We start from the raw sequence: 13979 nt of genomic DNA on the forward strand, positions 1-13979 counted from the left end.
TAAAGTTGTTCACCATCTATAACCATCAGGGAAACGAAAACTAAAATTACTTTGAATTTCCATCTAAGAGATAATAAATAATTCTGATGAGGACATGGGAAAAGAACCCTTTTATAATGTGGTTGGGAGTATAAACTAGTGTAGGCAATATGAAAGTCAGTATATACTTTTTTTCATTGTTAAAAATGATCCTGGATATGACCCAGTAGTATTTCGCCCAACATATACACAAAGGATTCTGTGTCCTATCACAGAGATCCTTGACTAGCCATGTTTATTGATGCATGATTTTTCACAAAAGTTAGGAAAAGGAACCACCCTAAAGATCCATCCGCAGATGGGTACATAGTGAAACCATAATATAAAGTCACAATCAGAATTTGTTCAGCTATAAAGAAGAACAAAATTATGAAAATTGCTAAAAGATAGATGGATCTGCAAAATAGTGTATTAAGTGATTTGATCCAGGCTCAGAACTCAAACATCACGTGTTCTCTCTCATTTATAGGTTCTCGACTTTAGTGGATCCATGTACATACGTAGGTGAAGGTAGAGTACAACATATGAAGTTAGAAAGGAGACTCAAGAGGGGCAGAAGAAGTGCTGAGGAAGGGGTTAAAGAATAGGGTGCATGAGGCAGAGAAGCAGAAGGAAGGCTACACTAGAAGCAGATGTGTAAATTACAGTAAGGGGGATGAGTTAGAAGATACAAAGGAGAATCAACAAAACCAATTTTGTTTGCAAATGACATAACAGAGCATAATAATTTATGTGTTAAAAAAATACAGAGTACGGTTAAAAACCAGGCATGGCAGCCTGCTTTTGTAATCCCAGCATCATAAGGCTAAAGCAGAATGATCTCATGTTTACAGGCAGCCTACACTGTTTACTGAGGGCTAGGCCAGTCTTCACTGTACACTGAGACTATCTCCAATACAAACAAAAAAAGAATGTTATCACACATCCTACCATGATCAGGGTAGTACATTTAACAAAAAGGATCACATTGCTCCCAATAGTAGTTATGTCAAGATAACAAATCCTGCCTTAAATCTTGGAAAGTTTTGAAGAGTGTAAAAATTTCTGTGTGTTCCATTGCTGTAGGATAATGCTTTTGTACACTGGTTTAATAAAACACTGATTGGCCAGTAGTCAGGCAGAAAGTCTAGGTGGGATAAGGAGATAGGGGAATTCTGGGAAGAGGACGGCTGAGTCAGGAGACACCAGCCTGCCATTCAGGGAGCAGCATGTAATGGCACACAGGTAAAGCCATGGAACACGTGGTAACATATAGATTAAGAGAAATGGGCTGAGTTTAAATGTAAGAGCTAGTCAGTGGTAGGCCTGAGCTAATGGCTGAGCATTTTTAATTAATATAAGCTTCTGAGTGATTATTTTATAAGTGGCTCCAGGGTCCGTGGGACTGGGCAGGACCAAAGAAAACTTCAGCTACAGGAAAACTTCAGTTACATTCTATTCAAAACTTTAAATTCATTTAAGGATTTTTGGCAATGTTTGTGTTTGTTTATTCATTTTTTTTGCTGAGTTAGTGAGTAGGATTGTATTATTTTATAGAGCAAGAGTACAACTGTCCTCTTCTTTTTGAACTTCCATCTTTCCCTTCATCAAACCTCTTAATCACTGCTCTAGCCTCTGGACATGTTATTATGCATTTACCTCTTTAACTACGAAGTTTTCTACATAGTATTAGAAATTAAGATAAAATATCTTCTGGCATCCCTAATTCTTCTTCTTTGTCTTATCTTTCTGTTTATGTAATATTGATTAATATAATAACTCCTGTGTTCTGTTCAACTATAATTTCTTTAATCTATAAATATTAATTTTAATAAATGCCAAAATGAGATAAAAATATTTGTGATGACATTTCCAGGAAATCTATTCAGTTCTCAATAAAACAGCTATCAAAAATTTAAGATGCTGTTGTAGCATTTGAAAATAATGCATATCATTAATTAGTCATTGTTAAAAGTGAGATGAAAGGTTTACTCACACTTGCTGTCATAGATTGAAACATCTGTATGTTCTATTCACAACAGGTGTTCAATAACTGTTGTGGGTGACTGTCAATGGTGGCTCCTAATGACTTCATAATGAACTAATTATTCATATGTCATGTTAAAAACTGTTTCACAGAGATCATGCACTGATGATTTTCAGCAGATACAAACTCTTGCAAACACTCCAGTAAGATAAATAATTTCTACCTTATAATGTTCTTTAACCTTAGTCAATTTTCCTGATTTAGATCTTTTACCAATACTGTGATGACAATGAATGCAATTATAAATTCATGCCCACAACACAATAAAGTCTTATCAGAAGAGTCAAAGATGACTATGAAATGAATGATTAGTTTTCAAAGTAGCAGCATCTGCTCTGTGAATATCCAAGGAGTGTGTTCCAATTTCCACACATCGATTCTTTATTTAAAAGAGGATATTTCTCAAAAGAGACATATGGAAGCAAACAAATGCACAATATTGTCAAACCAAAACTTTGATATTAATTTATTATTTATATTCTGCTTATTTAAAAGGATGATTTTAAACATATCTAATGCAAATATACTACAAAATTTCTTCCAATTACATTTGTGCTATTGAAAATATCTTCCCTTTGTTTTACTCTTTCTTCTTTTTCAAGTAATAATCTATATGCTGAATATCCAAAAGATGTGATATTTAAGTAGGCTGGGCTTCAGTTATAAACAAGACCTACCCCAAAACACATATAAAACTTGTGACCTGAATAAATTTTTCAAATATTTTTATTAATTCATTAAGATATTCACAAAGTGTATTTTGATCATTTTCACCAAACTCCTCCCAGAAACATCTCAACATAACTAGTCACTCAACTTGTATTCTATTTCTATCTTTCTCATTTCAAACAGTTTTCTTCTGCCTAGTTACCCTTGAATATTGGGTCTGCCCTGGAATGTGGTGATGTACCATTACAGAAAACTGTCACTTCTCTCCTGGCAGAGCAAATGCCAATAGCTTATCAAGAGGTATTTTGCTGGCTTCTGGCTTGAGCTTGTACAGATTATATCAATGCTTTCATATGTGTGAGTTCATATGTACGACTGCCCTGATGTGACCACAATACAGCTGAATATATATGCAACCTCTGGTTCATACCGCCTGTCTTCTCCCTTTTCCATGAAGATCCTTGAGCCTTAAAAGAGGAAGGGTGACATACACATGAAGCATGCCAGAATCACTTATTCTCTATCTGTTCTCTAAATGTTAAGCTTCTATGTTAGTTGTCATCCACTGCAAGAAGCTTCTCCGTAGAGTTCAGATCCATTGATCCATGGATATACCACAGAGTCAATAAATCATGTTAATACCTGGTCTATTTAGCATGATAATGCTAGTAGGTTCTCCTGTAGGGTCTATAATTATCTAGCCACCATTCCTGGTCAGTTTTGCAGTGCCAGATAACAATTCTTCCTCCTATAGTGGTCCTTACAGATAGGTAAGACAATTGCTTGCTTCCATAATATCCATGCTTATATGGCACTAGTAGGTAAATGTGGTTAGTAAGTTTGTCATTTTTTTTTTTTTTTTTTTGGTTTTTCGAGACAGGGTTTCTCTGTGTAGCTTTGCGCCTTTCCTGGAACTCACTTGGTAGCCCAGGCTGGCCTCGAACTCACAGAGATCCGCCTGGCTCTGCCTCCCGAGTGCTGGGATTAAAGGCGTGCGCCACCACCACCCGGCTAAGTTTGTCATTTTTACTCACAGGATTCACAAAAGGGTAAAATTTTGATAAGAAGGGTTGTGGGAAGGAGTTTTGGAAAAAACAAGTGAGAATATATTGTATAAAAATCTATTTTCAATTAATAAAACAAAAAAGATTAAGTTTGAGATTACTTTTCTCCTCAAATAGTGTCCATAGTACCTTCCAGCAGTATAAAAGTTAGTGGAGATGATGGTTCCAGGTCACTACTCATGTTTGTTTATCGTACTTTAGACTCAAGGAAGTGATGTCTTCAGAAAAAAGGTCTTAAAATTAAATTCTGAAGGGTAACCAAGAGCAATGAAAATATTCTATAATGTTTAAGGTCTATGGAGTTTAATTATTTGGAACAGTAAAATAGTAATGTTATATAAGTTAGTCTATGCAACAGACTATGACTGGCTTAATTATTATGACTGAATAATATATATGTATGTCATGGTGTGTATTTGAGTGTCTGCTAAAGGACAATTTGCTTGTTTCTCCCTTTGAATACGATGTCATCTATTTTGTTTATTTACATAATAAACAGATCCTCTATATCATTTGTTTTCCTGTAACATGAACTGTGTGTGTGTGTGTGCGTGTGTATTTGAAATAATGAGTCCATATACATACATGCACACATGCAGAGACTAGAGGACAACACCTGGCGCTCTGGGTTATTACTCTCCATCTTATTAAATAGGAATGGTGTCTGCTACTGAACCTGGAGTGAGGTTGGCAGCCAGCAATCCTCAGCCAACCTACTCTATCTGCCTCACCCTCCCCATTGCCAAAGTTATGTGTGCACACATGACCATGACTGGCTTTTTACACAGGTTTTGTGCATTTGAACTCAGTTTCTCATGCTTTTCCTGGAGTATTCTTACCTGCTGAGCCATCTCCCTGGCCATGATATAACATCAACTGCCATTTTTCTTGAAGGTTAATCATTTACTTGATATGAAAGGAATATCATGTATGATATTTGTTGATAGAAAGGTAATAGCCAGTGGAGGAGCTTTAAATATTCTAATTGACTTTTTTCTTTTGTGCACACGTTTTAAAATGGTATGTCATGAGAAAGGAATAGAAACAGTGGGAGAGAAGAGCACAGCTGAATATTAAAATCGTCTACTTAAAATGTTCTTTTAAGAAGACACAGTAATGAATCTTGTAATTGTTTCTCTAGTGATTTAATGAATATATAGGGAAGTTTTCTTTAATACACACAAAGAATTATTTACATTAATACCAAATATGAAAGTCAAACATATATCAGATATTATAAAAATATTGTTCAAATAACAGCAAAGGCAGAATACAGAAAACAAATTGGATTTAAATTTTCTGCCTAAATTATTGTTCTCGTCTGAGTTATTTTTATACTCTTTCATGAAACATATGTCTTAAGAAGTTCAAAAAATAACATCTTAAAACTTCCCAAAGCTCATTTTTATTAGTTTGTTAGTCACAACTATTAAACTTGTAGTATTTTTAACTATGTAGGATTTGTTTTGGCTGCAGGGAAAAATAATCATCTTATAATTAAAATGTTGAATTTTCTCATTTTTCAGATGAATTCAAGTTCTTCATGAAAAGACTACCCATGAATTATTTCCTCAACACATCAACCATAATGCACTTATGGACAATGGATTCTAATTTCCAGCGCCGCTATGAACAACTGGAAAACAGCATGAAGCAGCTTTTCCTGAAGGCACAAAGAATTGTACACAAGCTCTTTAGCCTTAGCAAACGGTGCCACAAACAGCCCCTCATCAGCCTGCCGAGACAGAGGTAAGATTGGGGCAGCATTACAGCTGTGCTTCTGATCTCACAGGACAGTTCTGCGTGCAGGTGTGGGGGTGCACAGTGCACAGCGCTGTGTTTACGAACAGAGTAGATTCTCTCCTCTCAAAATAATGCATTTCTGTGGTTTCTAAGGAATAATACAATGGGGAACATGTACGTGGATACTTCTTTTTTTTTCTTTTTTCTGTTACTGTAATCAAGGATTCATTCTACTTTTTTTTTTTTATGGTAGTCAGTTTATAACCCTATTTAGGCAAACACAATAAAAGACAAATCACCACAGTTAAATTGGGAGCACCTGAAGTAGGCAAAAGATGCAAACAGAAATTTCTCCATATGTAATTTTATAATAAAACAATTAAGGGTTTATGTCCTATTGTAAGTATTTGGAAATTCATATATATAATCATATTCTAGTCCATAATTTTAAATCAATAGATTTCTAATGTTTAATATAAAAAATGAAATACATAAGTATTTGTTGTTGAGCTTATTTGGAAAAACTGTTTTAAAAGTTTCGAATTTAAGTCATTTTGACAGATTGCTGGAATAAAAATCTTATACTTATCTATTTGAAGTCTGGTTAAGCATACCTCGAAAAGAAAGTATACAACACAAAAGTATGCATTTTAGCACTATTTCTGGTATGAATATGTTAAACTTTTGAATTGATGCTTACATAGTTAATTAGAGAAATCTATAGCATAGATATCTTAGAATGTTTAAAAATGTACCCTTCATATTAAACCTATGTTAAAATTTTGATTTAAAGAGAATACAATGGCATTTTCCATAGCTTTATGCTGTACTTCAAGTATGAAGAAATATATGCCATCTGAATTGAAGATTACTTTTTATTATATATGAAATATATATCAGTGGGCATTTACAATGTATAATCCTCATCTGTCTATAGGCTATGCATACCTACAAACTTGTAGAATGTACTATTTGTCTCCATAGTTTTGCCCATTCAGAACTTTTGTATAAAAGGAATTGAATAATATGTGGTTATTGTGTATTACGTATTACATATATGTCAGTTTTTCTAGCCATTCATCATTTTGTGGACATTACTGCTTTTCCACTGAAAATTTTGACTGATGCATCTATAAATTTTTTGTACTTATTTGTTGTTGTTGTGGGCATGCGTTTTCAACCATACTGAGAAATACTACAGTAGGCATTTCTGAGTAACAAGGTAATTCTATTTGTAACATTCTGTACAATCTCCTGAAACTCTTTACGTGTGTTCCTGATGTAGATGATGATAACAATGATGATGATGATGATGATGACAATGATAATGATGATGATTAGTATTTGGTTTTTTGAGACAAGGTTTCTCGGTGTAACTGCCGTGGCTGTCCTGGAACTGGCTTGGTAGACCCAGTTGGCCTCAAATGCACAAGATCCACTTGCCTCTGCCTCAACGTGCTGGGATTAAAGGTGTCCACCACCACCACCACCAGGCCATGTATGATTTTTTTAATTTTATTTCTCACAAATGACATCACCTCTTACTTCATATTTTACCAAAAGGTGTTGATTTCTATTGTTCACTTATAAAGCCTGTGTGTGTGAAGTGGCACGGAATATGTGTGTGTGTGTGTGTGTTTACACTTTTATATTTTCTGAATGCACTTCCATTATCCTGCACGAATTTTTTCATTCTCTCATTTACTTAACTTTTTTCTTCTTCTTATTTCATTGTTTCATTCTATTTTCTTTTCTGTTTCTTTCTTCATTACTTACTTTGTTTTCTTTTTATTGTGTAGTTTCCCGTTTTAAAGGTGTGACGGTAGGAAGAAAATATACTGATTAAGAAGCCCTCATTTCTTAATACAAAATGTTCACATCAAAAACTTCCCTTGTGATTATTCATGTCAGTTGTTATTTTATCTTTATGTAAGATAATTTAATTCTTTTGACATACATTTTTAATATATATGTATACAATCTATTAATGTAATTTAATAAGGAATTATGGTCAAAGAAAGAATTCTTAGTTAACTATAATCAATTTTATCATTTTTGCATGTGGATTAATATCAATTTTTAAAAAGCTGACACTGAATATTTAATTCTAAAAAGGAAATATAAAAAAATGAAAAGGACTTGGAAACTAATTGCTAAGTTTGATTATAATAATTTTGATTTTAACATTCAGTTTATGATAATCAAAGTTGAATAAACACAAACATACATATGCATTTACGAATATTGGGAGCATAAGGAGTATTTGAACTAGTGGGATGGCAATATTCAGTATAAACAAATCAGTAATCTGAACATGATGCCATGGTAAATGTATATGCACATTTTCAGGTACATGAATGGGGTGATTGGTGAAACAAAACTATCTTCATATGGTATAGTAATCTATATAAGAATTCAAAGTAAATTTTAATTAAAACATAAGTTGAAAATATAAATAGGCTTTATGAGTGCCAAATGTATAAGGAAAATAAGAGAAGCTAAAAACTGAATATGTACAAAGAATTTGGAACAGAATAGATATATGTGATGGAACAAAATTCATCACAGTATAGATAGACCTTTATTTTCTAAAATTTATAACGTAAAGGGTAAGGTCACCTCCAAATTTTCTTGGATTACTGTTTAATTCGTGTAATTATTGGGTTGTACATTTCCTAAAGCACATTCAGAAAGCAGTGCAGACTTCTAGACAACTGAAATACTGCTTTGAATTTGGATTTTTCGCCCATCATCAGCTACAAACAACTACAACAGGGGGAGTTTTATTTCTATTTTTCTTTACTTTTCTATTAAAATGGAAAACTATAAAATGCCAGTCAGAAAATGTGTACTTCAGTGCATTAGTGGTGTACAAAATGAGACTGTAAATCTCTGGGATTGTTTTAAGAGATGTTTGAAAGAGAAATTGAATAAGTTAACAACAACTATTATAATACAGTTGCATTACATATTTGCAGATGTGTTTATATGTGTATATATGTTTTCAACATACTATTGATAGGGATGGCCAAAATTCATATATATGAAAACAAAATTGCTCAAGCACTCCTTTGATTTTATGCCCAACTACAGAATTGAATTATTTTCAAGAAGTCATTCAACTTTATTCTTTCTGCCTTTAACCTCCTGAGCCAGTTTGCTTTCTGTTGCTCTGACCAAAGCAAAATGGGAAGAAAAGAATTGATTCACTTACCATCATAGAGGAAGGTCAAGCCAGGAACTCAAGGATGAACTGGAGGCAGCAACTGTGGATAAATGCTTCTTTATTGGCTTTTTCTTTCTCGGTTTTGCTCTCTTTTAGCTTTCTTCTGCAGCCCACTCCCACATGCCTAGGGTTTGTGTTGCCCACAGTTGGATAAACACTGCCACAACAAAAAGTGAATCAAGACAGTTTCTCGCAGATGTAGTCATAGTACAAGCTGATCAATTTCTTCAATTAAGCTTCTATCCTCCCTAGTGACTCTAGGTACTATCAAGTTGACAATAAAATCTAAGCAAAACACATTGGATTCAGGTACAATTCAAAATTGTACTGTTATTGTGGACTAAGAGGAATAAAAAATACCAATAACTCATAAATTAAACAGAAAGAATTTACAGTGTCTAGAATGAGAGAAATTGATCAAAGTGTGAGAGTGTCGAAATAAACTACATATGTTAATGTGGCTGCAGAGGCTATCAGTGTCCACTGGAATGTTCTAAGGAGGCGGGTATTTATTCTCAATCTAAAGAATAGATCTGAACTGTTTTGGTATAGGGACACTTTGGTACTCTCAGAAATTATTGAGTAGACTAATGGCATTTTGAGATTTAAATATGTAAATAGGTTTATATATGGACACATCCATGAAAAATAATTTTATATATGTACATGTATAAATTGCAATATAATAAAATTTAAAGTTGAGAGACACTTAGACATCTTTACTAAAATCACTGGAAAGAGCAATAATAAACACAATATTTTTGTTATACATATCACTTAAGTTTGACTGATTTTTCCACATTTAGGTTATGACTTGTTTGTTGTAACTGAGTTTTCAGAGCTGTTATCTATGCAAGCATTCTAAACTGTACTTGTACCAATCTATAGACTTATTTTGCAGCAATGAGCATTGTGATAGTCTTTCCAGATGGCTGGTAATAATATTTTTGACTAAACACTAAAATTCAATAGCTAGTAATGTAATATGAAATCTAAATGATATCATTATCCTTTCTATATCAACTAGACAAAACATTTTGTCCATCTTGTACTTTGAATTGATTTTCTACCCACACAAAGAAAGCCATACATTAGTTATTTGGAAAATATCACTTTGCTACAAATATCTCCAAATCATTGTCATGAGACTATAGTAAAGCATCTGAATTTTTACTATTATTATTGGACTTTACATTTCAGGAAGATGTCAGTTTCATAGTAAAAGAAACAAGACTTCCAAAATTCTCATCTTTAAAATTATAATTTTATTATTGGCATTGAATATGACACTTGTTTATCTTGATGTGACAGCCTCATTCATTTCTATTTTAGCATCAGATGCTCTATGTGTTCAAGTTTGAATAATAATAATTTTTATTTTAAGTTCTGTCAAATAAAAAAGATAAATATCTCCACTTGTAACTTCATAGTTGCATGGTGCTTTTCCTTAGCAACTTCTCCAACTCAGTGTCTAGCATAGATGCTCTGTTTCTCCACTGATTTTTAATATACATGGTTATGCTATACAGAGTAGCATGGAAATTCTTAATCAATAATATTATTAAATAATGAAAGTTCCTTTTGTTATGTAAGCATATCCCAATATAAATATACACTAACTAAAAAATTTTGGGCACATCTTCTTGTAATATGTCTTAAGCAAGAGGTTACCCACAGTTGTTTTGTGGCCAAGTAATGAAATTGTTAAAACCATGCAAAAATTCTTAGCATTCTTTGAAAATTGTTTTAGACTATATATTACTTATATTATCTCTTGCATATCTTATTCCTCTATCATGGATATCTATAGGTGGAGAAATTATTCTTTGAGATTGCTGATCATTTTTTTTCCTCTCCAAAGGGACTTAATAAGCCCGAATGATGAATTGTCCCTTGTTGTCTTCCATTGCCAAAATGACTATATGAATTCGGCCTAGGCACGTGCTGCATCAGGCATTTAGCCTCCCTTTGCTTTTAAGAGTGACACATAATATATTCTGATCAAATGTAAGTAATATAAACAAACTGAAGACGTGCATTACAGTTTAAATCAGTCCCTTAAGAACAGGCAGGTAAGTATCATCTCTCTTTTTCTTCTTCCTTGATAAAACAGCATACATCATAGTTGTAGGTGAAAGTTGATATGAAGACACTGGTTAAGAAGCACAAAGCCCTATTTCTTTGATGATAACATGTTTGAATTATTTGTGTTGATAATGTTATTTTAGAGGGGAATAAAAATCCATTTGTCTCAGTCATACTTATTTGACTTATATAACTATATCCAAATTTGCATTCCAACAATAAAAAGACCTTACTGAATGGCCTCTAAATCCTTTAATATCACAAAGCCTACAATATAATTAAACCTGGCATTTATATATTAATACAAGGGACTTTTGCCCAAAGCAGCTTTATATGAAATTGTATAAAGATTTTATGATTTTTTTGTGCATGATTTGTAGAAGAATATTTTATCGTTGAATTTTATCTACTCTGTGATGACTCACAGGAATATTCTAAAAAAAAAACACTAAGTTATAGATTTAAAGAATATCCTTTTTAGATTTCTTCCATTTTTTCTAAGAAAATTTAAATATATAGCACCTAAGAAATACCCAATTCAATGTCATTTAGTAAATAATTAATGTTTGGAAAACAGGTTACTTATTTTTTTTTAGTTTATTCCATTCATTGTTTTTTTATTTAAGAATTTTTTAATTCATTTTATGCACCAACTGCAGATCCCCCTCTCATCCCTCCTCCAACTCCCCCTAAGCCTCCCCCACCTGACCCTGGTGAGATGCCTTTGCTCAACTTGATGCAGGGAGGATGGGTTTGGCCCTGCCTCAACTGAATGTACCAGGGCTTTGCTGACTTCCCATGGTAGCCCTTATTCTTATATTAATATATATGTAGACAGTTCCTCAAATTTTTCCTTTCAATGTGTTTTATATTTAAATTTTCTCATAAAGATATTGACCTAGGTTTTTAAAAGAAACACTAGGCTACTTGAATAGAATGTCTTAGTAGAATGAACTTAAAGATACAAGGGATTCAATTTATCTAGGAAGGCAGAAAAATGGGGGATGGTGGTTACCTTAGTTAAGGTTTCTATTGTTTCAAATAGACATCATGACCATGGCCATTTTATTGGAGCTGGCCTATAGTTCAGATGTTTAGTCTTTTATCATCATTGTAGGAGGCATGATAGCATGCAGGCAAACAGGATACTGGAGAGGTAGCTGAGTTTTCGACATCTTGGATCCACAGACAGCAGGAAGGGACCATGAGCCACTAGGTCTGGCTTGAGCTTCTGAAAACTCAAGGCCCAACCCCTAGTGACACACTTCCTCCAACCAGGACACACCTATTCCAACAAGGTCACACCTCTAATAATGCCACTACCTATGAATTTATGGGGACCATTTCCATTCAGACCACCACAGTGGTTTTATTCTTTCCTTGGCACAAGACAACTCAAATAAAATAAAAGTAGCCAAAGTTGACCTTTCACATACTACTTTATTACCAGAGATTGTTGGTGGAAAATAAACTCAATAACCAGAGTTCTAAAATGTTCTTACCTCTCACTATAATATTTCACTCTGAATTTTCTCAATATAGTATTTCTTCACAATCTTTAACCAAAATAATCAAGACTATTTTCTTGGCTAGGATTTCTATTGCTGTGAAGAGACACCATAGCCATGGCAACTCCTATAAAGGAAAACATTTCCCTGGAGTGACTCACCTACAGTTTCAGAGGTGCTGCAAGGAGAAGATGTGTCTCACTGTCCAGAAAGTCTAAGTTTTTAAAACACTTAAAATGCCATATTCTGTAGGTCTTTGAAGTGTTTGAAGATTACCTACCTAACTGAATTATATCTATGTCTACCTAGAAAACGTAACATGACTATAGTCCATGGAAGGTTTGAAAATGCTGGTGCTTTCCTTACCTGTTGCATAAAAAACAGGTGCATTTTTGAAGGAGTTATGATAAAGTTTTGTGGTAAGGAGTTAGGGGCAAATAACTGTTAAAAACTCTCCTTTAAAACCAACAATGTAGGCCAGGTGGCACACGCCTTTAATCCCAGCACTCGGGTGGCAGAGCCAGGCGGATCTCTGTGAGTTCGAGGCCAGCCTGGACTACCAAATAAGTTCCAGGAAAGGCGCAAAGTTACACAGAGAAACCCTGTCTCGAAAAACCAAAAAAAAAAAAAAAAAAAAAAAAAACCAATGTTTGTCTGCCAAACGCTGCATTCATTCTGTCACTTTAGGATAAGAAAATAAATATAATATTATTTAAATGAGAAACTTACAGAATAAAACTTTTTCCCCAAACCATGCTTACTTTCAGAAATAATACACTTAGAGAACCATGGTCTAACACTTTTTTACATACAATTTTTGCAGTTAGCTACAGTTGTAACACACTTCCACCAAACACAGACATTCCCTTCACAGACAAAAACAGTGATTACTACCCTCGTCTTCACAAACCCAGGACACCCTTGCAGTTTTAATGCTGATCCATATTAAAACCCATTTTGTCTGTTTTCTTTTTCTTTCATAAGTCCATCTAGACATTCTGTGGAATCACTAATTTTCATTCTTTTTTTTTTTTTTTTTTTTTTGGTTTTTCGAGACAGGGTTTCTCTGTGTAGCTTTGCACCTTTCCTGGAACTTACTTGGTAGCCCAAGCTGGCCTCGAACTCACAAAGATCCGCCTGGCTCTGACTCCCGAGTGCTGGGACTAAAGGCGTGTGCCACCACCGCCCGGCTCATTCATATTTTTTAATCCTCAAAGAGAATACAAACTAAGCAGAAACACGAACTTCATTAACACATTTTATAATTACAAATAGAAGAATCTGCATCTCTGATTCTTACAAAATACATTAGTGTCTTTTTCCTACTTTACAAAATATACTTAGGTCTCATATAAATAGTATTAGCAATCTCTATGTAATAAATGAAAACTAGATAAATTTATTAATAAAAATTATTTCCCAAATTCTTCTTTATTCTATCCATGGTTCTCAACCTTCCTAATGCTGTGACCCATTAATAGAGTTCCTGATATTTTGGGAACTCACAACCATAAAATTATTTTGTTGTTACTTTATAACTGTAATTTTGCTACTGTTGTAAATCAAAATGTAAATATTGGATATGTAGGATATCTTATATGCTATCCTTAAGGGTGTCA

General features: G+C 33.7%; 1 protein-coding gene across 3 annotated transcripts in view; it reads left to right on the top strand.

Moving 5' to 3' along the window:
• Nucleotides 1-13979, top strand: part of Brinp3 (BMP/retinoic acid inducible neural specific 3) — a 373866-nt gene that overhangs the window by 310902 nt on the left and 48985 nt on the right. For all 3 annotated transcript variants that reach the window (XM_052737127.1, XM_052737128.1, XM_052737129.1), the window contains exon 7: nucleotides 5325-5547. In XM_052737127.1, the coding sequence (XP_052593087.1) occupies nucleotides 5325-5547 (223 nt within the window). The remainder of the gene's footprint in view (nucleotides 1-5324; nucleotides 5548-13979) is intronic.

Source organism: Peromyscus californicus, unplaced genomic scaffold, assembly GCF_007827085.1.
Source record: "Peromyscus californicus insignis strain IS unplaced genomic scaffold, ASM782708v3 Scaffold_14__1_contigs__length_90479793_seg_2, whole genome shotgun sequence".
Classification (NCBI taxonomy): domain Eukaryota; kingdom Metazoa; phylum Chordata; class Mammalia; order Rodentia; family Cricetidae; genus Peromyscus; species Peromyscus californicus.